The sequence below is a fragment of the Chanodichthys erythropterus genome, chromosome 18 (genome assembly GCF_024489055.1).
Source record: "Chanodichthys erythropterus isolate Z2021 chromosome 18, ASM2448905v1, whole genome shotgun sequence".
Lineage (NCBI taxonomy): Eukaryota > Metazoa > Chordata > Actinopteri > Cypriniformes > Xenocyprididae > Chanodichthys > Chanodichthys erythropterus.
Window position 1 is genome coordinate 16,370,431 of NC_090238.1, and position 23,193 is coordinate 16,393,623.

A 23,193-nucleotide genomic window follows, 5' to 3' on the forward strand; every position below is an offset into this window, starting at 1 on the left:
CTCCTCATCGCCCCTTTTACATTTCGCATCCCCTGTTCACGCTTCTACACACATATATATCGTCTCCAGCGCCCTTTTGCCAGCTCATTAACAAATGCTGACAGCAACTCCAAAGGCTCTCCAACTCTGACTCACTGGGTTTTTGTAATAGTCTGAATGCATTTGTACATCATATATCATTTGAATAATCATTTAAACGCACAAATATTTGCATATATCGCTTTTAACACTGTGCTTATAGAAATATTAATGCATCCTTCCAGGGATTCGTATTCATTCACTCTGACAAACCAGTGATGGGGAAGGCGAGGGTGTGTGGGGGAAGGGAAATGGGAATTGCATAACCTTGGAGCTCAATCTTAGAAAATGAAAATGAAAAGGAGAGAACACAGAGGAGAAAAGAAGTAAAGAAAAGCAGGAGAGAGAGAGAGAGTATGAGAGAGAAAGAGAGAGTCTCCATTTGCCCTTTATCCTTGCAGTGAAAGGTGAAAAAATTAAAGTATAGGCTACAATCAGAGGTGTGAAATATGACTGTCTGGGACAATAATGTACAGTCTATCTAGCTCCTCCCACCAAGGATTATTAGAAAGGAACAGAGAAAACACATTAAAAGAGCAGAAAAATATATTAATTAATTATGAGAATAATGTTTCCACACTGTAAAAAATTATTTTCATGATTTGTTATCATAACATTTTTTTCTTTTGTCAAATCAGCTTAGATAATTATAGATAATTAGATAATATAATATTTTGAGTTTCTGTTGATTAAATTAATCACCTTCATTGTATTAACTCAAATTTTTAATTTCAATGAACTCAAAATTTTAGGCAACCAGGTAGCTTACTTCTTTAAGTTAAACCATCTTTTTTTTTTTTTTTTTTTTACAATACATAAACGATTCACCAACAATTTACATCACACAAAGGGTTAAAAAATGCATTATTTAAAACCGAATGTTTGGGAATAAAATTTTATTGCTTATATATATATATATATATATATATAGTTTGTGGCCATGATAATCAGCATTATCAGATATAATATGCACTTTGTATTGTACTATTACTGAATGCTTACCATATTATATTATGCCATAGTATTTACTGTACATAGTACTCCAAAATAATTTTAAGATATATAGATAGATATATATATACAGTGGGGTCCAGATTTTCAGATCCTAATTTACTCTTTTTAAGCTATTTTTTTTAATGCTATTTCAATGTAAAGGAACAAATTCCAACCTTATCATGATGTTTGCACATGAGTGTTAGTGACTGACATCTAGTGTTCAAAGGGATGTAATAGTTATACAGGCAACATCTAACATCTTAATTAATGGTAGCATTACAAGCCCAAAATATGAATATTTTCACAAAAACTGAGGAATTGAGAAAAACTTATCATTGAAATCACCAAGTAAAGATTATATGATATAAAACTATTTGATGTACTGTTTTATGTCTTTTTGAGGTACATGGATTATTATTATTATTGTTGTTGTTGTTATTATTAGAAGTGTTAGTATTTATTTGTATAAAGATATTTACTCAACAAATTATTGAATTTGTGAGTGGAAGCAATAGTATTAGGAAAAACAAAACAAAACAAAATCACATCGAAAATGTTATTATTTGTACAGCTATGGTTCTGATGATTATGAAAAAGATTCACTCACGCCTTTTAAAAAGTGACTTCAACAACAAACGTGCAGTCAAGGACAGAATATGAAAACCCCTGTATTTTCCCTGGTCAAGGGCAGCTCCTTGAAATCTCGCGATACTATTTATGGCGCGGGATTTGGCTGAAGCAGATGAATGCGCAGTAGTCGTTCTGCAGCGCTATGGAAATGGCGCCTGCGTTCAAGCAGCAGTAGTCGGCAGTTATAACGTTTTACACTGAAGTCACTGGAATTTAAGTTTTCTCTTTGCTACTGCTTTAAAGTTTAACACAACTAGACTACGAGATTTTATCCGTACGAACTGAGTCCGGATTATGACCGGAAAAGAGTTGCCACGAAAGTCGTGTTTGAAGTATATGCAGTTTTCTTGAGGGCCGTCATCAGCACGCAGGTACAACGCTGTTGTCTGTGATCATTTTCAGCTGTCTGTGTCATATTAGGATATTCTGTGGCATTGTACGTGTTTCTGCAGCTCAAGGCGATTTAACCCGCATTTAAGTGGTTTCTTTAGTATTAAAAGCGGTTCTCGTTGGTCTCGTTGTGACCGTTAGCTGCAGTTAGCCTGTGCGGCTAATCTGAAGGGCTCATGGTAACAGCCTGCGTGGGCTCAACTCACGCATCAACACGGCTATGTACGAGACGTATGTTTCTTTACACATTGCATTATGCTTTTTAAATCAGTTAATGTCCTGTCGTCCTTATAATTTGAGTCTCTTGTTTGTTTTTTTATGTATTATGTGTTGCTATTAACAGAACCGTTTGGTTGCTAGCGGTGCTACTGACGTGCTGTAGTTGACAGAACAGAAACTTTCCAGCAAAACTGTTATAGACCATGCAAAATGAATGTTTTATGTAAACTATACAAGGGACAGTACTGAATGGACGCTTGTATTTTGCCTGGGGAAGACTGTAGTATTTGTCCGCTATAATTTGAATGTATTTGAATGCACCTTGATGAGTTGTCTTGCTAAGATTTTAAAGTGACAGTCCACGTAATGACAAAGCATAACGGCAGGTTTTTCAGAAACAAAAATTGCCGCCGACTCCTGATTTACTGTATTTGGCCTAGTTTTGACTTTTATTTTGAATAAGTAATGAATAAAACTGGATTTCAGGTTGCGGCTTCGCCATGTGAATCTCACGCATGGGTGGGACATGTAGCCTGCGCGGGCACATGGATGAGTCCTATAGGCTGCGTCTGTTTTCATAAACTGACCATCCTTTTCCAGGGGGCGCATGAGCCAAGGATTTTTAACTTTTACAGACCCAGACTGTAAGCCAACCCATGGACTCCAGCAGAAATTGTTAATACTCCCATTACAGACGTTATTTTATTATATATATATATATATATATATATATATATATATATATATATATATATATATATATATATAACATCTTCAGACAGATCACCATCATATGTTCTTTTAATGTTTTGAAATGTTTTTAAGGATCCCCAAGCTATTTCACTACAGTAAAATAGCTGTCCTTGTGAAATATATTTTCCTAGTCTCTAGTAGATATAGTCATGTAATTCAGACTTTCAGCAAAGCTTATTAGTCATATTATATGTGTTTTTTTGAGATACTGTTATCATGGCTATGCCACATATCTTAAAACTGGTAAACATAAAGGTTATGTAATCATCCTGGTGGTCTATATGTGGTGGATGATCAAGCCACCTGTCCTAATAATTACATGTTTTATTATTAATTTATTTTTGTGGTTTTCAGAGTTTTATTGCAATTAATAGTAGTTTAATAAGAATATCATCTAGCACTTTTACTTTTTAACTGTGTAAAACATGAGCTAAATGACTATAAACACACATTGTTTATTTCAAAATAAGTCTTTAAATCCAAACATGAGTATTATTACTATAAAATTTTTAAAAGTATTTACTCTTTATTGTCCAAACGTATCGTGAAAAATTCAATGCACAGAATTCATTTTGGCTGGTACAACCATGTTTATCCTTAAGAGCCTGGGGCCTCATTTATAACCGTTCCGTATGCACAAAACAGGCCCTGATAGTGCATACGCCAGTTTCTACACATAAGTTGTGATTTATAAAAACAAACTTGACAGGTAAATTTGCGCACCTCCACGCAAATTCTGACCCATGCGTACAAACGTTTTGGAGATGGAGCAGTTTGGCGACCAATGGTGAGCTGAGGGACTGACGGCAGATGAAGGAAAACCACTTTAAAGCAGAACTAAGTAACTTTTTTTTTTTACCTTCATAAGTAGTTTTCTAAGTCCTTACGATGGTTAATTGACTTGTAGTGGTGTGTTTGAGGCGTGCACTAACCCCCTCTGGCATGTCTATGCCAGAATACAGCACTTGCAAGTTGAGCTGCGCCGACCCGAAACAATCTCGCCTCATGTTCACGTTCACGCGAGAGTGACAAAATGCTTTACGGTAATTCAAAAACAATGTATATATTATGACTTTACAAAAAATTACCCACCTCCATCGAGTGTACTGTATTTGCAAGTTACCCACCTCCTGTTTTTGTACTGTATTTGCAAAAACTACTGCGCTGGTGAGCGTTGTAATCCAGAGCTGCGCTTGGAGTATTTACTACAGTGTGATTCACTGAAAGAAACTGTAGGTGTGTCGTGTGAAGGATCTTCAAACAATTACTATTGTATTTGAAGGATATAATTTGAGGAAAACTGTAAGAGTTGCACGTTTTCTTTTTAAAATACTTTGTCAATGACGCGCCGAGATAAACATTTGTATTTACACTGCAATAAATAAGTAGGCCAATCTGTTTCCACTAAAAATAGCCTATACACATCCTAAAAGATATGTTCACCTTATCAGAAAAATTGCATAAATTTTATTCAAATTGTTTAAAACAATTAAAATACTATTTGGCCAGTAGAAATGAATGAATCAACTCTATTCTAAAACCTTTATCTGAAGCATTTTATACAATTTTGTTTTTATGGATAATCTGATATATTTATTCTAAAACACAAAGAGGATATTGGATGATTTTTTTTTTTTTTTATCAGTGTAGTGTATTGAACAAATGGCATTTATAGTCCGCATCTAATATTTTCCAATGTTTTGTACCTTTGCGGTGTTAACCATGGTATCACGTGGATGGGAACATGCATGGAAATGATATGCAGATGAAGTTATGCATAGTAAATCTAGGCGTCGTAAGCTCCATATATGGTGATTTCGGGGTGGAGATGCGCGTACGCACAATCTTCTACTGACTGGGATTTATAAAGGGATTTGTGAGCAGGTTTTGGCATACGCATGGTTTTATAAATCAGATTTTTTTTGTGCGTACGCAAAATTTAGCTTTTGCACATACGTACAGTTTTAGGATGAAATCTATGCAAAGTTTTATAAATGAGACCCCTGACCTGTAATTATTAATGTAGAGTATTTATGTTTTGATTAGTTTTAGATTAGATTTGAGAATGAAGTCCTTTCCATGTTGGTTAACTTCTTCCAGACAGTGCTATTTTAGTATTATGTATATACTAGTATTAGTTATTAAAGGTATAGTTCACCCAAAAATGCCAAAAACCAAAAAATATGTACTCATATTACTCTTTTATTCAGCAGAAGAAAGAAAGAAATACAAAGCTTTACCAAGTTCTGTTACTTCTGGGAGGCATATTTGGAGTTTATGTGTGAGGGCGCCCTCCGGCTTACAGTATGAATGAAACGGAGACGTGTTTAGTAGGCATGTGACGGTATCAAATTTTCATGTTGCGATTAATTGAAGCTTTTATCACGGTATACGGTATTATCGCGATATTAAAATAAGTTGCAAAACCATTTTTGTCATAATTTAACAGGTTTAAGAACTCTTTTTTTTTTAATAAAACAAAAACAACTCTGACTGAAATTTTTAAACAGATTAAAATGCAAAAGAATTAGGCTATAACGAACAACAGATAACACTTTACTCTATTTAATGCATTAACTAAGATTGAGCAATAGCTACATTTGTTACAGAAAGTTTTTTTTGTTGTTAATGTTAGTTTAGAAACACAACTGATTATTGTTAGTTTTATCTCAGGTCCATTAAATAAGTTATTTTGATTTTAGTAATGTTATTAAATAGTAACTAAGAAATTAACATTAATTAATAATAATTAATACTTTATAAGTATTTTTATTGTCAGTTTAGTGATAATGAATTAACATGTTAACTAATGAAGCTGTAAGTTTTACTGAACAATAACAAATAATCAGAACATTTCTAATCATTAGGGCATGTTGTAGTCCAGATTAAAATATAAAAATGTTTAGGTTTGAAAATAAATTACTTTTAATTCGTTTTTAAGTATTCAGTATTTGGTGCTGTGATGAACAACACTGAGATTACAAAAAAATGAATGAAATTACTTTGTTTGCACGGTTTCCGTGGTAACCGCTGCACGCTGCTGTTCCATCAGCGCCCTCTGCTGTCAGAGAGTGAACGCGCACTTTCATTCAACTCGTCTCCTTGTTCCGCCATGTGCTTCTCGTGCACGTTGGGATTGTTTACATCTCTAAGAGCGTGTCCTTTTGACGCAGAATACAGTGGTGTTGTGCATTTTATACGATTGATGGGTAAAGTATTCTTAATTGCCTTATAAAAAAGTGCCGACGATTACAATATCGTGAATATTCATTATCGCGATTTATCGCATTACCGAATATCGGCATAAGTCTAGTGTTTAGTGCTCATTCCATCCTATTTTGGTTAAAAAATATGAAAAATATTACTTCTCTTTAAAAAATAAATAAATAAATAAAAAGCTTATCCAAATGTTTTTTCTCCAGTGTAGAGTGTAAGAGTTTTCCCCCTCCACAGTGGATGTATAAGAGGCTCATATACTCTCACCCGTCCTTTTCGGAGATAAACTGAAAGTGAGACCATTGATTCACTCGCTCTCTCTCGCACTCAGGGTCTCTCTCGCGCACATAGTTTTATATATTTAGATATAAATAACAATGTAGCGCAACGTTATTACATTGCTCAACGACACAGCGACAGCATTTCTCCGCCCACTCTCCTCTGCTCCGTTTGGAGTAATTGAAATTTGGTACCGTTTTCGATACTTGATAGTATTGAGGTATTTCAGTCGGTACCTAAAAAGCATCGAATTCGATACCCAGCCCTAATAATAATCATCATAATTGTTAGTTATATTAACGACAATAGGCACGCTAATACTTTAGCTTCCACACTCCGCACAAACACTTGGATATGCGGCGATTGATAGTGCACATTTATCTAGGTTAACAGAGCAAGCGGCCATGTAAAGATGCTACTTGCATGTTTCAAATGATAAGCCATATTTGAGATTGATCGATGGATGGATTGAGATCGAACATTTGGATTTCCTGCACACGGACTGCGTGATTTAACCACATGGATTTTTTTTTTTTTTTTTTTTTTTTTTTTTTGCGACTAACTGACTAATACATTTTTGGTAACTTCGGTAACACATTAGTCAATGTATTATCTAACATGAGCAAACGGTGAGCAATGCATTTGTTACAGTAATTATTAATTATGTTAGTTATTTAATAAAAATACAGTTATTCATTGTTTGTTCACAGTGCATTAACTAATGTTAACAAATACTAACGTTAAAGACTAATGTTTTAGTCGACTATTAGGGCCCAGCCCTAGTTAGTTGCGTTTTATTTTTACATTTTAGCAAGTGTTTTTCTCCCTCTGGGTCACTGACCATGAGCTCATCTGTACAGACCCACCAGTTGATGATTTTATTGTATGTTTGGAGGAAACACAAGTGTAGAGGACACATGTGGCAACTGCTCCATTGGAGGCCCCAATAGAGCTGACAACTGCTCTTGTGTGTGGGGATCTATTGAATGATATTGTATGCCTGATGTTTCAGGGCAGACAGATTGATTTTTAGCATGTGTTCTTTCTTCAGTAAGCATGCGTGATCTGGCAGCCCAAGTCACCAGCAGCTTGCTGCGCTTCCCAGATGTAACGATAGACGCATTGGGGGAGGATGAAGTTACACTCGACTCTGTGCTGCATGGGAGATTTACTGTTGGTGAGTGTTGTTCTTACACTATGCCTTGATGATCACAAGTATGAATCCATTCCATGTTTGGGATGATTTAACTAATGGAATTATTAATTACATTATCCTAAAGTATAATTAAATTAAGTAGTATTAATTTAATATTAGATGTTTTAAATTTTCCTTTTATCTTTCACTGACGTCTTTTATTTCTTGTGTGCAGGGAAGAATGGACTGGCCTGGCTTGCCTGCGGGCCTCAATTGGAGGTCGTCCATGCCATTTCTGGAGAGCGCTTCTCTGCTTACCGCTTCAGCGGGGTGTCCGAGCACCAACCCACGGTGCTGTCTGTGCGGGACTTCTGTTGGCTGAAGCGAACAGGGCTGCTCATTGGTTTGGAGGAAGCAGAGGGCAGTATGTTGTGTCTGTATGATCTTGGTATCTCCCGTGTTGTCAAGGCTGTGGTCATCCCAGGCAGAGTGAGTGCAGTGTTATGAGTATCTATATTAGTATTATTATATTTACTTTTTTTTTTAATTTTCTTTTTTATAGTAACTTTTTATGTTTTTTTCTAGTTATAGTGTCATTGTGTTTTTGTCCTCTTTTTTTTTTATATATATATATATATATGGGTTCCTTGTCATAAAATGTTTCTTGTAACTGTTCCATCTGCTTTTTTTTTTTTTTTTTTTTTAAATGTGATTTAAAAAAAAAACAAAAAAAAAAACATCTGCTTCTTCCAAAGATCACAGCAATTGAGCCACTGGTTAGCTACGGAGGGGCCAGTGCTAGCACACAGCATCTACATCAGAGTCTGCGCTGGTTCTTCGGTGTGGCTGCAGTGGTAACAGACATCGGTCACGTTCTGCTAGTTGATCTCTGTCTGGATGACCTGTCCTGTAGTCAGAGTGAACTGGAGGCTTCAGGTTGGAATTTTTTTTAAAAAAAAATTTGCCCTTTCATATGAACAGTCAAAAACTATCATAGTGATTTTTAGTTTAGTAATAGTAAGACTGAGGATGAATCTCAAACCCTTTTCTTTCTTTTCTTTTTTTTTTTTTTTTGGCTACAGATCTGGAGGTGGTCAATAAGTCTCCGTCTGAGATCCCTCGGTTACGGGAGGGTGTGACGCAGCAGGGTAGACACCTGTGTCTGCAGCTCAGCAGCCCCACAGGTACGGGAGCAACAGCCATTCAGTACATCCAACGCACCAACCAGCTTGCTGTCGGCTTCTCCGATGGCAGCCTGCAACTCTGGAACTTGAAGACCCTCAAAAAAGAGTGAGTGAAAAACTTAAAACAAGCTTGACTTGACCTTTGGTTTTGCCCGTTTTTACGTTAAAGTAGGTATGAAATTAGTGGTTGACCAATATATCGCAAAGGCTGAAATATCGGCAACAATTGATAAGGTTTTCTGTTTGGCCAATGTGTCAGAAGTGGGACTTATTGATGGCACGCTAGCTCCTGAGCACACAGTGCTCCCATTCTCCTACTTCATTTGTTTACAGTCCCTGTTTAACAGTTACGTCTACTATGTTATTAGATAGAAGTATTAAACAAAGTAAACGTTATACAGGAGAGTTCAGCTTCACTGGAGACGCACGACTGACTCTTCAAATCCTTCATTTCAAACTATGCTGTGCTATATCCAGTTGTCCCCCATGTCATATTTATGTCATTTCCATTGTGTGCTGTTTGTAAAATTAGTGTTACCTTGTCTTTATTTGGGGGAAAAAATGATTCCCATTGCACAAAATTTAACAGATTACTGACTGACATGTTGGTTAGTGTTTCCTTCTTTTTATTATTATTCTTTTGTTATTGTTGTGAAAAATACTGTAATAGGATTACAGAATCAAGTTGCCAAGTGTAAGTCTGCTTATTTAATGGCTTTGTTTAATTCATTTTTAAATGATCTATTTCTAATTTATTAAATTTGAAAAATAAATATAAATATGTATCAGCTTTATATCAGCCACAGGCCACCCTGCTCTCTAAGATATTTGCATCGGCCATCAAAAAAATCTATCGGTCACCCACTACATGAAATTTGCTTTCAATAATCCATTTCACTTGGATGTTCTTCATGATAGGGAAGGAAAAGGTCTGCCACTATCTGTTTTATCCCAACTTTAATGTATTACTGCGCCACTGAATTTGTTTCTGAACATATCCTCTCGCTCTCCAGATATCACTCCCAGCTAGAGGGTGGCAGAGTTCCTGTCTATGCATTTACCTTCCAAGAGCCAGAAAATGACCCTCGGAACTGCTGCTATTTGTGGGCAGTGCAGTCTGCACAGGATCAGTTAGTTTTCCGTTTAATGTGCTCATATCAACATAATCATCTGAATGTTTTGACTTTATCTGCTTTCGTACTGATTTTATTTTGGTTTATTTTGTCTTTGCAGGGAGGGGGATGTGGTCAGCCTCCATTTGTTACAACTGGCATTTGGAGAGAGAAAGTGCTTGGCTTCAGGGAAAATTATTTATGAGGTAGAGTGCTGTGCAGGCTTCTACATTCTCATAGATTTATTGGAATGTTGCACAGTCTTTACATCACTATGCAATGTTGTTGCAAAAAAATGATTAATTCTGTATGTGATGTTTGACACTCAGGGTCTGGAGTATTGTGAGGAGCGTTACAGTCAGGACTTGAACGGTACAGCGTTTCCCATGAGGGCTCAGGCCACCAATACTCGTTTGATCAGCTGTCAGACCATAGAAAAGTTTCGCCACCACCCTGATCGGGACGACAGCATGAATGAAGGTATTTTTCCATGACCAAAGCCAAATACTTTGCAGAGTGATTGATTGACATACTTTCTGTAACGTTTGTTTTTCTCTGTCTTTAGTGGCATCTCCTGACACAAGTGTCTCAGTTTTCAGCTGGCAAGTTAAATCGTATGGACAAGGCCAGCCATCGACCTTCATAGGTGTTTTTGACATTAACAGATGGTATCATGCTCAGATGCCAGATTCATTGAGGTGAGTATGCTTAGAGTAAAAGTTAAGTGTAAATGAAGTCAGATATGTTGCAACTCAAGTCCTTCCATGTTAATAAAGGCAGCTTGCATTAAAGTCCTTTTTTCTTTACCTATCCAGAGCGGGAGAATCTTTACGGAACTGTCCATATCTGGCAGTGTGGTCTCTTGACTCTGCAATCGAGACGACAGCTCCCTGTTCTCTGTTGGATGTCCTGATTCATGAGCGCAGTCTAAGCAGGGGTTTGCCCTACACCTGCCCTCCACCGGAACAGTTCTTCAATCCCACCACCTACAACTTTGGCAAGACATGTTTATTTTATCTACATTTATTGCATGTATAATGGCTGTGTTTTGGGCTTCATTAAATATTTATTAACCTGTATATATTTTCTGTTCTATCCAGATGGAAGTTGTTTGCTTAATGCTGGAATTGTGCACTTTACTTGCTCTGGCTATCAGAAAGAGGTTAGATTTTGACCCCTTGTCTACTATGCTATGCTGTCTTTATTAATCTGGTCCATTAAACTGTGACCGTTTACTCTCAGACCCTTAGCTACTTGAAGAAGGTGGCACCGAGTTTGGGTGACAGCATTTCTAATGGATACTCACGCTGTCTCATGTCTGGCCTCCTCTCTTCTCGTCTGGCTGATGTCCAGCCCTCCAGCCTCTCACAGGTAATGTAATCTTTATTTAACATATTTCAGGAATAACTACACACTAGTCTAATTTGTTTGCTTATTAGCTAAATAGATTTCACACACATGTATAACTATTGGTATCCAAATGTTTATCTATAGCTGTGATGCATGTTTTTCATTGAATACCATGTGATTTGATTTCAGGAAGAGCAGCTTGATGCCATCTTGTGCACTGCTGTGGAGACAAGCTCACTGGGACTCATCACTGGCTGTATTAAACAGTGGACCACTGAAGGTGAGGTTGGGAGAAGTAATGCTTTCGTAGTCTATAAAACCTTGTTTCAACACTAAAAAGTTACACTGCAGTTTGAAAGCTTGATGTCGGTAAGGTGTTTTTGAAAAGTTTAATATGCTCACAAAGGATGCATTTATTTATTTGAAATATTATGATTAAAAGCTACTTTAATTTATTTAAATGTTTAATTTGTGTGATGGCAAAACTGAATTTTCAGCATCATTACTCCACTCTTAAGTGTTACATGATCCTTCAGGAATCATTCTAATATGCTGGTTTGGTGCTCAAGCATTTCTTAATATTGTTGTGCTGTGTAATATTTTTGTGATTCTTTGAATAGAGAAATCTTAACAGCATTTATTTGAAATCGAAATTTTTTAGTTATAAACATCATTTTTGATCATTATAATGCATCCTTGCTGAATAAGTCTTTCTTTCTTTCAGAGCAACCAGGATCAGCAGTCAATCTGCGCTATATACTGGAGTGGGCCTGGAATAAGGTTGTGCACACCAAAGAAGAACTGGATGAAATATGTGAGTTTCCTACACATTTCTCTCAATATGGTTGTGTGCAAATTTAATCTGATCATGTGCTTTCTATGCATCCAGGTGCTCCGCTCTTTGACAGCTCAGCAAACTTCACAGATCCCCAGACACTGCAACTGCTACAGCACAGTCAGCGCTTGCTGGCAAACCTCAGCACCATTTTCCACTGTTTGCTAAATGAGGCCCAGGAGCTCACACAGAAAGGTGTCTGAGTATATTCAGAATGACACTTGTATATGTGAAGTCGAAAATCACTAGAATGACTGACTATTTTTGGTTACCTGCAGGGTTGATTGGACTCATGAACAAATGCATGGTGTCTAGCTTGATCTCCCAGTATGCTCAAGTGGTTTTGTGGTTCTGCCGGACTGGTCTCCTTCCAGAGGGCTTTGGTATGACTATGTTTTACTTAGCTTTACTTTGACTCTCTGTGATTTTTAAACAAATCTGTGCATTGCATATACTGAACTCAGTGTTCTTCTGTCAACAGATGATGAAGATGTGCTGCAGATATCAAGGCCCTTTTACAGTCATTCTATTATAAAGAATTACTACACTGGCCAGAGGGAGGAGCTGCGAAGACTGGCCAAGTAAGTTGCTGAATTTCCAAAGCACCATTGGGCTTTTATTTATTTTGCTTTTTATTTGTCTATTTATTATGATAATTATAATATAATGTAATCATCCTTACTCTTTAAGTCACATTTTATCTGTGTAATAAGGCATTAAAAAAATCATTTTCTTACAATAGGGATAAGTGGTGTGCAGACTGCCTCTTGATTGATGGGCTGGTGAGTCAGTGTGGGGAACGCCTTACTGAACTTTGGAAAAGGGATGAGGGCGGAACAGGACAGTATCCTCCCCCATCACTTCATGTAAGTTGAGACTTAAAAATGTTTAAACAACATTATACTCAGCTGTGCTTAATTTTTTTTTTTTTTTTTTTTCTGTCCCTGGTTTAGGCCTTGCTGGATATTTACCTCCTGGAAAACATTGAAGAATCCGCCAAACATGCTATTGTATCCTTTTGGGGTTTCTTTAGTACATCTAGGCTTGCCATAAATATTGTGCTGAGAAATTTTTGCTGCTGGATAGTAAAGATTATTCCTTGACTCAGACTCTTAGGTTATTTACTTGCTACTGGATGTGATGTACTCATTTCCCAATAAAAGTGGGGCATCAGTGGAGTCCTTTCCCACAGCGTTCGCCATTCCCATTGGGTTAGTGAAACTGGTACAAGGCCTATGGTTGCTAGATCATCATGATCATGAGGTATAAAAATTAATGTTAAGCTTCTTTCTCATTTATGCTCTTATACTAGTATTTTTAAAAGAAACTTTGATTTGTTGCTTGATTTATAAATGGTGTGAACTTTGTGAATGGTTATGGTGTTTAAAAGTTGTCTACTTCCAGATATGGGAACTATACAAGTTTACTCATAGTGTATTTTGTGTGAATGCCAGAGGTACAACATGATACTTCATAAATAATTTGTATTGAATGGTTTTCATCTCCCCCAGAGTTCTCTGGAGCTGCTGTTGCACCCAGCCACAAGTCACTCTCTGTGGAGCTGGCAGCATGAGCGTGTCCTGCAGGCTTTGATGTGCCAGCAGAAACACAGCATCGCCCTGCGCTACCTGCATGTGATGAAGCCTTCCATGTGCGCTACCAACCAAGCCAAGCTGTGCCTCTCTGTCCTGCTTCATAACAGGTATGCATGTAGTGTAGTATGTAATTAATATGTCAGCTTATGGTGAGTTTATTTGTAGTTACTTGACTCTTACTTTTGGTTTGTTTTGGGCTGGCCAGGTGTATTGTAGAGGCCTGGGCTTTGCTAAGGCAGCACTGTAATAAATTGAACATGGAGGAGATGATGAGGTTTCTCTTTGAGACCTGTCAGGAGCTTGGACTGATGAAAGAGCTGCTTAAGCTGCCCCTTGGACTTGGAGAACAGGTGTGTATAAATCTTTACAACACATAATATTTATTGGCTGTTAAAATGCAAAAAAATATTTTATTCAGCAAGCACACAAACTTGATCAATAGTGACAAGGCTATGTTCAGACTGCTGGTAAATATGGCCCAAATACGAGTTTTTCCATATGTGACAGATCTTTTTTTTTTGTCATGACAGTGTGAACAGTAAAAACCACATGGAATCTGAACTTTTCAATTGTGATTTGGGTATTACAGTGACATATACAAGCAAAACATGTAGGCTTGTATCATAAACGTTTAAGAAATCAGGTTTATTTTATATTGCCTGCACATAAATTGGCTAGCTTCCGTGGCACGCTATAAATAAACGTGTAACTTCTTACTTTAATGTCTTCTGTTTACTTCCATATGACGGTGTGCTGTGTTATAAAGTTATTTTAAATTGTAATAATATTTCACAGTATTACTATTTTTACTGTATTTGATGCATAAAGAGCATGAGACTTCTTTTCTTCTTGTTTAAACTTTAATTCAAATGTGCAGGAGTGTTTGGAGCGGTTCCTTCAAACCACCGGAGGTTTCCAGAATCGGGAGCTGCTCATGGTCCACTACCTCCAGCAGGCAAATTATGTGCCTGCCCTTCAACTCAACCAGACCCTCAAAGTGAACCTAGCAGTATGTTCAATTTCATATTATAGTCTACATCTGTTTAATTTTCATCAGTTATATAGATATATTTTTTTTTTAAAGGAATTCATGCTATTTTTCTTTTTAATTCAGGCTGATCGAGATCCTAAAATGAAGGAGAGGTCAAACACAAGGAATTCCATTCTCAATCAGTATGGGAAGGTTCTTCCTCGGGTTCAACGGAAATTAGCCATTGAACGAGCAAAACCATACCAACACCCTGCTACGATTCACAGAGAAGGTATCAATGATAGACATACTCCCTGGGACGCAAGTGTTAGAACTTGACAGAAGTTTATTAGAAGTTGACCTTAAATCTGCTCTTCTCTTCTCTCACTCCTAGTTAAAAGACCACAGCCTCTGTCAACTGTTGCTAAACCTTCAGCCACTGAAAATGTGATGACCAGAGCAGCCTTTATCAATAATGTCCTTTCAAAGATCGAGGAAGTGTGGGTTGGCAAGAACACCACTCCTGAGTCATCTCCTTTCAAAAGGTATCTTACTAAATAGTTTTTCCCAGCCTTCATTTTCTGTTTATAAGCTATGAAATGTTTTCTCTATAAACCCTATTTTGCACTGAATGTTTTGTTGGATTTCCTGTTCAGCCCCAAAGAGTCAGAGAAGCAAGTGCCTAGCCTACACCCTTCCTCTCCAAATCTACCTGAGGCTTTTGTAGGAACTCCCATCAACATGCTAAACAGGAGAATGTCAAGGTAAAACAAAGACTGGTTTTTAGTGTGTTGTAAGTTGCTTTTGATAAATTTACAACTCAAAAGACACTATCCAACTTATTTTTAACGTAGGAGCGGACAAGGCCGTTTGTAACTTGAATGTTCAAAAGCTTCCAGTTCCATTTGCTTCCAGTTAATTGTAATTAATCTTCATTATCATCATCAACACACTAGTTTGTAGTGCAAATAGTTTTACTGTTTTCTGTACATTGTTGTTCTAGTTATTTACCTATAGTGGCTAATGAATTGGAAGTCTCACACAAAATAAGGTGGATGGTAACATCTCCTTTGCTTTGTCACCAGGCTTCTGGATTTAGTTGTGCAGCCATCTTCCCAGAATTCTCTAGAGAGCTCAAATTTGCCTGGCACTCCTACAAGGTCCATTACCTCGTGGGCTGGCCCAAAGAGTGCCAGCAAGGCTCCTGAGCTCAGTTTACTGCATACGCCACAAGTGGTGAAGGTGAGACCCTACGGTTTTAAAACTTTGCACAAAACCTTTGTGACTTCAGATGAAAAGTCCCAAATGTACTTAACATGTTTTAAGAAATTGCCCACCTCATTATAAACTCCTTGATTTTAGAGAGCTCGAGCCTTGGCATCAGGCCCTGTTTTCTCAGCCTTCACTCCACAGTCTATTCTGAGGAGCAGTTTGCGTCCCACTCCTGTGGCCACCCCTTCTGCCTCCCCAGGCAGATCAATCACTCCTCCTCTCCGCCCCAAAGAGAGCCGTATTACCTTTATAGAGGAGGCTGATTCTCCAGAAGCTCCCAAGGGCTCTGTCCACTGGAACAATGGGGTAATGCCTTTTCTACTTCTAAAATCAAATGTTAAGATGAGCTGTAATAGGAAAAAGACAGAATCTTAGATTTTTGCAGTAGTAATATTGTGGTTCTTTACAGATTACGATTAACAGGAAGCTCAATACACCTAAGAGACCTTCCCCTCCTCCGAAAGCAATTATTGAGGCCTGGAGTGAACATTCAGATGCTGAAGAGGAAGAAGCAGATGTAAAGAGGACGTATATGCCTTCTCCTGAAGAGAAAGAGAGTCCTGATGTAGAATCTGAGAGTGGCAACTCTGCTGCAGGGATTTCTTTGACAGAGTCCGCACAAGTGCTTCCCACTCTTGTGCGACGGCCTAGTCTGGGACAAGAAGCAAGTCTCGTATCCGAACAGTCCGATACCACTCTTGAATTCCATGATGCTCCTGCTCCTGAGGATCTTATGGCAACACTGAAAGAACATCAAGCCAACAACAGCATGGATCAGGAGGTGACTGTAAGACTTCCAAACACTTGCCTCCTGGAACATATGCCTCCTGTAGAAGAGAAAACAACTTCAGAATTACCTGAAGAAAGGCTGCATGAGAAAGAGCTAAATATAGCTCAGGAAAATGATGCAGAGGAAGACTTGTCCAATGGAGAACGACCTTCAGACACACAGGAAGCCCATAATGAGAGTGAGGAGATTGAGGTGCATGTTAATATTGAGAATGATCTTGTGAGGGAAGTAACTGAGGAGCAGCTTAAGGAAACTTCAGGGGCTCAGGTTCTCAAGCTGGATATGGTTATGGAACCAGAGCTTGTTTCAGTTCAGGAACCAAGCTTAGAACCTTTGACTGACATTTTAGAGCATCCAGAGATCCAGCAACCAACAGAAGCTGAAGAATCATTGAACACATCCTCATTTTTTGTTGAAGCTCTCAGTGTTCCTCCTACTTTAGAGCCTGTAAACAAATCCATGGAAGAAAATGCTGCTCATGACACTATTGGTGAATCCGCTGTCACCAAGGTATCAGAGGCAGTACCAGAAGAACTGGCCTGTGAGGCTTCTGAGTCTAAGATTCCAGTGGTTGAGTTGGTGAACCATGAACAAATGACTAGTGAACCTGAGATCAATGAAGAATGTGAAGGGGAATCTATGGAAACCTCAGGTGTTTTTTTTTATTTTTATTTATTTGTTCCTTAACATGCAATACTGTTCAAAAGCTTGGGGTCAATAAGTTTTTATTACATTTTATCAAAGGTGACAAAGATATTTATAAGGTTACAAAATATTTACATTTCAAATATGCTGTTCTTTGAAACTCTCTATTCATCAAAGAATCCTAAAAAAAATAAATTCATTTTAATTTCAACATTGATTTTCTCGAGAGATTTCTTGGGCTGCTGAAAATTCTGCTTTGCCATCACATTAATAAATTACCCGTTTTCTATTTTTAATATATTTTAAAATGCATTTTAAATTGTAATATTTCACAATATTCCTGCTTTTACTGTATTTTTAAACAAATAAATGCAGCATTGGTGAGCATAAGACTTTTTTTTTCAAAAACTTTTAAAAATATATACCAACCCCAAACTTTTGAAATTGTACTGTAACTTTCCTGTTTTTTTTATTATTTAAGACAACAATAACTGGTAGGAAATGAATGTCTAAAACAGATTTATTTTGTAGATTTGGATGCCTTTGTGGAACAGCATTTATTTGGCCCAGATCGTTCTCCATCTTTGACACGGTCCAGTATTAGGGAAGTCTCAGAGGCCACTCGCAAATGGTACTTGTTAATGACTTGTCTATCATGTTTCTGGTGTGCTGCTTTGCATATGTTTCACATGTCTTGCCATTTTGCCTTTTATGACTTTTGTTTGGGCTGTGTACACCCTATAGTGAACCAGTTTGCGACCATAAGGAAGTTCAGCCCACTGAAGAGAATGCAGCAGATTTGAAAACGCAGACGTCAGATTCTGCTACCTCAGAGTCTAGATGTAAGTACATGTCAAGTTCAGCATTTTAGTCAGCAAATGTCTTTAAACAACATGGTAATAATCCAAATCTCAAAATTCTTCCTATAGCTGTAGTTAGCTTAAATGACACCGATGAGCTTACCAGTGCTGAATCTTCAGAGGATGAAGAGGACTCTGAAGATGAGAAGGTGGAGGACTCAGGAAGTGAGGTTGAGATTATAGAAGAAGTAAAGGGTAATGGCAGAAGTAACCACCAGCCTTCTCCTGCCCTTTACATGGAGGAACTTCCATCAGATGAGCAGTACCTCCAGGATCAAGCCAATGCAGTGTTGTCACTGGTCACACCTGAGGCACAGCTGAAAGTGAGTGTACAATTGAAGTCTTATTTGATGTTAAAATAAATCTAATGTAGTCATTTAAACTGCATGGTCTTAAACTGTCCTAACCAGGTGAAATGCAACAAGTTTTTCAACTTTTAGCAAATTTAGCATTATGGCCTGAATGTAGCCGGAATAGTGCTGCCAATTTCCAAAAGCACGGCTGTATATTAAACTGCACATAGGACCAAAATGACCTGATAAATGGAAACAATACATACTGCTTCAAAGCAGCTTTACAGAAAATGCTTGTTTCAGTTAGGAAATATTCAGTTATCAGCTAGAGATTGGTGTCCACTAAAGTAATGTCCATATGGCTGTAATATACAGCTATAATATAATGCATGTTATTTGGTTAACATCATGTATTCAGTTAAGTAGACACAACGAGCGAGTAATTATATAAGCAGCAATTATAACTTGTGCTCGCAATGATTACAGATTAAAAATTACAGAATGTCTTGTCATGTTTGTAGAGAAACTCAGATTAACACTGAAGATGTTGTACCTGTTAGGACATGTGTGATAGTGTTTGTTCTAGGAATGTTTTGTACATGGATTCATTCTCCCCATTCTGTTTTTTTTTGTTCTGCAGGTTCTAGATTCTGACGTGCCAGAGGATGAAGGTGAAGTGGTAATGGTTGGCCTTGGCACTGCAGATCTAGATGAGGAGGATGCTATGTGTTATACAGAGCTTAAGACATCCACCACTCTCCTAGTGCCTGTAGAGCTGGCTGATGAGCAGCAAACGCATCATATAGATGGAGGCACTTTAGAGACCCTCAGCAGTGCACCAGATGGAACACAGCCAGAAGACTCGGACGGCTTCACGCTAATGCTTGATCCAGATGTGGAGGAACTGCCTGACACTTCAGAGTTGGACCACAATGCAGTATTGCTACCTCTACATGAGCCAGAAGAGCCCCAGGATGTGGATAATCAGCTTACAGCTAACTCTGAGGTTGTCGTCTTGGATCATACTGTTAAAGTTCCAGACAACAAATTGGAAGAAGTACAAGACTTGGTATTAGACACTGAACCTGTTGTCACTGGTGTCACTAAAATGGAAGAGCAACCAGGTGAGGTCCTCCAGATAGTGGAACAAATGATCACACCACAAGCAGAACCTTCTTCTCAAGAAACAAAAGGTCTTTTCAATGGTGAAAGGCCAGAATTTGATCCTCCTGAGGTGCAGGAAGAATCACATATCCCTCCTCATGGGGAAGTATTGGAGTCTTCTGCACCAGAGAATGTTTTGCCTTCAGAAGAGCTTTTAGTTAAGGTCAATGAAGTTTCTGCATTGGACACAGAGGTGTCAACCATTGCAAAGGACAATATAACTGAATCTATCCAAATAGACACTACACCCTTATTGGCTGAAGAAGTTGAGGAACTTCCCACAACAAAACAATTGGCAAGGCCAAAGTCACCAGGAAGGCCGAAGTCATTAGGAAGGCCAAAGTCACCAGGAAGACCCAAGTCACCTGCAAGAACAAAAGTCGAAAGATCTGGAAAAGATACAGAGGAAATTTTGGAGAACGTTAAGGAGGTGCTGCACAGCCCATCACGGAGGACAAGGAAAACTGTAACATTCCCTGTACCCAACCTTGATGAGAAGGATCTTACTGAGGAGGAACAAATGGATTCTCAAGTACCTTCTACACCAAGACGTGTTACAAGGAGTGGCAAGCAGCTGCAAGACTATCAAGTTCCTGTTACACCCAGAAGAAGCGCAAGAAAAGCAGATGCAGAGCAACTCGCTAATGAGAATGACCAAGACATGCCTTCTGAGAAAATATCAAAGCTTGCAAGTCCGGCACGAAAGACCCCACAGAAAGCTACACCTAGGAAAGGATCCCGAAGAACCAGGAGCACAGTGGTTGATGAGGCCTTGTCCTCTGACCCTGTTCCCAGTGATGACTCCGAAACACAAGCCAGACAGAGTACCAGAAAAGTCCAAGCACCAATCGATGATGTTCCAGAAACTCCTCAAGAAGTCCCAGAGGAGAAGCCTGCCAAAGCACAAAGTAGTCCTAGTAGGGTTACTCGCAAGTCTACCCGAGGTTTAGCGATAGAATGTTTCCAACAGGATCCTGCAGAAGATGCCACAACTCTAAATCAACCTCTTAGAACTCCTCCAAGAAGCAGGAGGAAGACTGTGGCCAGCACTGCAGAAAAAGCAAACAATGCTACCTTTGTTGTTGATGATGCACAACTTCAGAGTGTTTCAAGGCGCCTTACGAGAAGCCGGCACTGGAATCAAGGTGAGGATCTTGGCAAAGAAAGGCCAGATTTGATTCCCTTGGAAGTGGAGACTGAAACTCTTCAGGCTGACGCCCTTGTAGAGCGACTCAATAACAAGGAAGCCAGAGAAGAGGGTGTTCCCGTTGTAACTGAAATTATACGTGCGAAGAGAAAAACCACTAGATCTGCAGCACCTCCATCACTGAATGAAACTCAAAATGCAGACATTGAAGAATCGAAATTGGTGGTGTCCGATGAAGTTCAGGAACATGCAAGCAAGTCACTTTCAAGTGCTAGGCGTACACGAGCGAGAAAGGCGTCTGAACAAAATTCAGCTGTTGAGGATCCAGTTACTCCCATAGTTGACCTGAAAAAAACAAGAGGTAGTCAATGTTGTATTGCCTCTTTTTGCCTCTTTAGTTTTCAACACTTTAATGTGCTTTCAATCCAATTTATCTGCAATCCTTTCTTTATAGGAAGGAGAAAAGGAACTTCTCTACGAAATGAAGTTCCAGAAATGTTGTCTCCTGTACCTCAAACAAAAGCCTCAGGAGGTGAAACTGATTCTCAGTCCAAAGAGGTAAGCAGTGTCCTATAAAATTTGAGTGCCAAAAGAAATGGTTTAATTTGTGCTTGATCACAATTTAAGTTTTATAATGTCTTTTGTTGTAGGACAATGGCCCTGTAGATTATGTTGCTGTTGAAACTGAGGTTGTCAAGCCCAGAAAGAAGAGGACAACCAGGTGAATTGTCAATGCTGCATGTAGTCCTATGGATATTGCAATATAAAAAGGATATTTAAATACAGTTTATAATCAAGGTTTTTGCATAGTCAAGCTACTATCTTAATCTGCCTGAGTATAAATGAGTACAACTACAAGATGTAGTTGAACAATTGATACAGACTACCTTGCTTATGTTTTGTTGCACAATTGTAGACTGATTCACTTGGGAAAAGCCGAGCTACAATTGCATTATCTAGATCTGTTAGTCCAACCAGTGCAATTTAAGTCTGTATAAAGCGTTTACATTACCTTTTTAAAAAGGCTAATTATTGCTTTAATCTGAAAGTGCGTGTGAGTGTTCTTACTGCCCATAGTTTGATTATCATACCCTATTTCTTTTTTCTTTTATCAGAACAAAAGCTGCCCCAGAACCTCCACCCCCTGTTGAGATCGATTTTCTTTCTCCCCTCGCTAGTCCAGTCGAACCGTTAGCTAGAACCGAAAAGAGAACCGAAGAAAAGGAAACCCCTTCGCTGAGGATGAACCTACGTCGCAAACGCATGATGGATGCCATTTTTCCTAAACCTGTAACAAGGAGGAAGAAGCTTTGATTGTCAACTCTTTGACTGGACTCATTTCCCAATGCACTTAATGTGCATTTTTGTTTTCTGCTCTCCCTGTTTCCTAAGAGCTCTGCAACCTGCTGTTTTCTAATTAAGATAATCAATGGATAATGTTTGGAATAAATAATCTAATTTGGGATAAATAATTTTGTATTATAAATTATGCTGTTTACAGTAAGGAGCACTGAGGGACTTGAGCACCAAAAAAGAGATGGTTTAGTTTTTAAATGTTTCTACTAATTGATGCAAATGTAAATAGCCTTTTAGGTATGTTATAAATAAAATTTGATACTTGTGAATTTTGTTACTTGTTTTGTTTACAGGAAAGATTGTGCAACATGTAAAGTCAAAGCAAACAATTATAAGATTTATGGTTGTACCACTTGGGTGATAATTCATAAAGATGAATAATTTACATTGGTTGAAAAAGTGTAATACAATCATCCATATTACATGGGTGGACTTCTTGCTTTGATGCTTGGCACATGGTCTCCTCTATCTTGAGGTCTTAAGCTGGTGAACACAGAGTTATTTGTTCATTGCAGATAATAATGTACATTTATTTTCCTTTAAATGCATCCATTTTATTTTGAACAGCATTGTGAACTTATTTGTAACGCCGGTTTGCTTTCAAATACAGAACAAGATTTACAGTCTTGATGTTTTGTAGTTCTTCAGATGTACTGATTCAACCATTTTACCACAAGTGTTTTCCTGCAAGAAGTAAAATACATTAAAATGACTGTTGTAACCAAGATGTAATATTCTGTATGTTATAGTGGTTTTATAATACTACTACTAGGATGTTGACAGGGCATTGCAATGAAGTTGCTAAGGCTATCCAAGTAATTTTAATGTTCTCGGTTCTCGGTCATGGCCCAAGTCAACCTGAAGTAAAAGCAATACAAGAAATGGCCAGAAATGACCACTAATAACCTTCAATTGTTGAACACT

General features: G+C 38.0%; 1 protein-coding gene across 2 annotated transcripts; it reads left to right on the forward strand.

Annotated features, from left to right (window-relative positions):
* The first annotated feature begins 1,836 nt into the window (after positions 1-1,836).
* Positions 1,837-22,985, forward strand: ahctf1 (AT hook containing transcription factor 1). 2 transcript variants are annotated; one of them, XM_067366832.1, is made up of 36 exons: positions 1,837-2,075; positions 7,613-7,738; positions 7,932-8,185; positions 8,452-8,632; positions 8,779-8,986; positions 9,894-10,010; positions 10,114-10,198; positions 10,322-10,472; positions 10,558-10,690; positions 10,808-10,989; positions 11,093-11,154; positions 11,235-11,363; positions 11,532-11,622; positions 12,067-12,156; positions 12,232-12,372; positions 12,456-12,560; positions 12,659-12,758; positions 12,920-13,043; positions 13,131-13,187; positions 13,294-13,440; positions 13,689-13,879; positions 13,978-14,122; positions 14,650-14,781; positions 14,887-15,034; positions 15,137-15,287; positions 15,399-15,506; positions 15,828-15,984; positions 16,105-16,320; positions 16,424-17,456; positions 17,981-18,080; positions 18,194-18,291; positions 18,379-18,632; positions 19,243-21,274; positions 21,368-21,471; positions 21,564-21,634; positions 22,029-22,985. In XM_067366832.1, exons 2-36 carry the CDS (start codon positions 7,618-7,620, stop codon positions 22,225-22,227), a joined length of 7,617 nt encoding a protein of 2,538 aa, XP_067222933.1. In that variant the 5' UTR covers positions 1,837-2,075; positions 7,613-7,617; the 3' UTR covers positions 22,228-22,985. The 2 variants fall into 2 exon arrangements, with proteins under 2 accessions (XP_067222933.1, XP_067222932.1); XM_067366831.1 differs by lacking the exon at positions 1,837-2,075 and adding an exon at positions 3,554-3,907.
* The last annotated feature ends 208 nt before the right edge of the window (positions 22,986-23,193 follow it).

Bases quoted from the DNA above. Each gene is read 5' to 3' on its own strand.
- ahctf1 (XM_067366831.1), top strand. From the start codon at position 3,877: ATGAAGGAAAACCACTTTAAAGCAGAACTAA. The intron at 8,987-9,893 runs GTGAGTGAAAAA...CTCGCTCTCCAG, and splicing joins TTGAAGACCCTCAAAAAAGA to ATATCACTCCCAGCTAGAGG. The intron at 11,364-11,531 runs GTAATGTAATCT...ATTTGATTTCAG, and splicing joins AGCCCTCCAGCCTCTCACAG to GAAGAGCAGCTTGATGCCAT.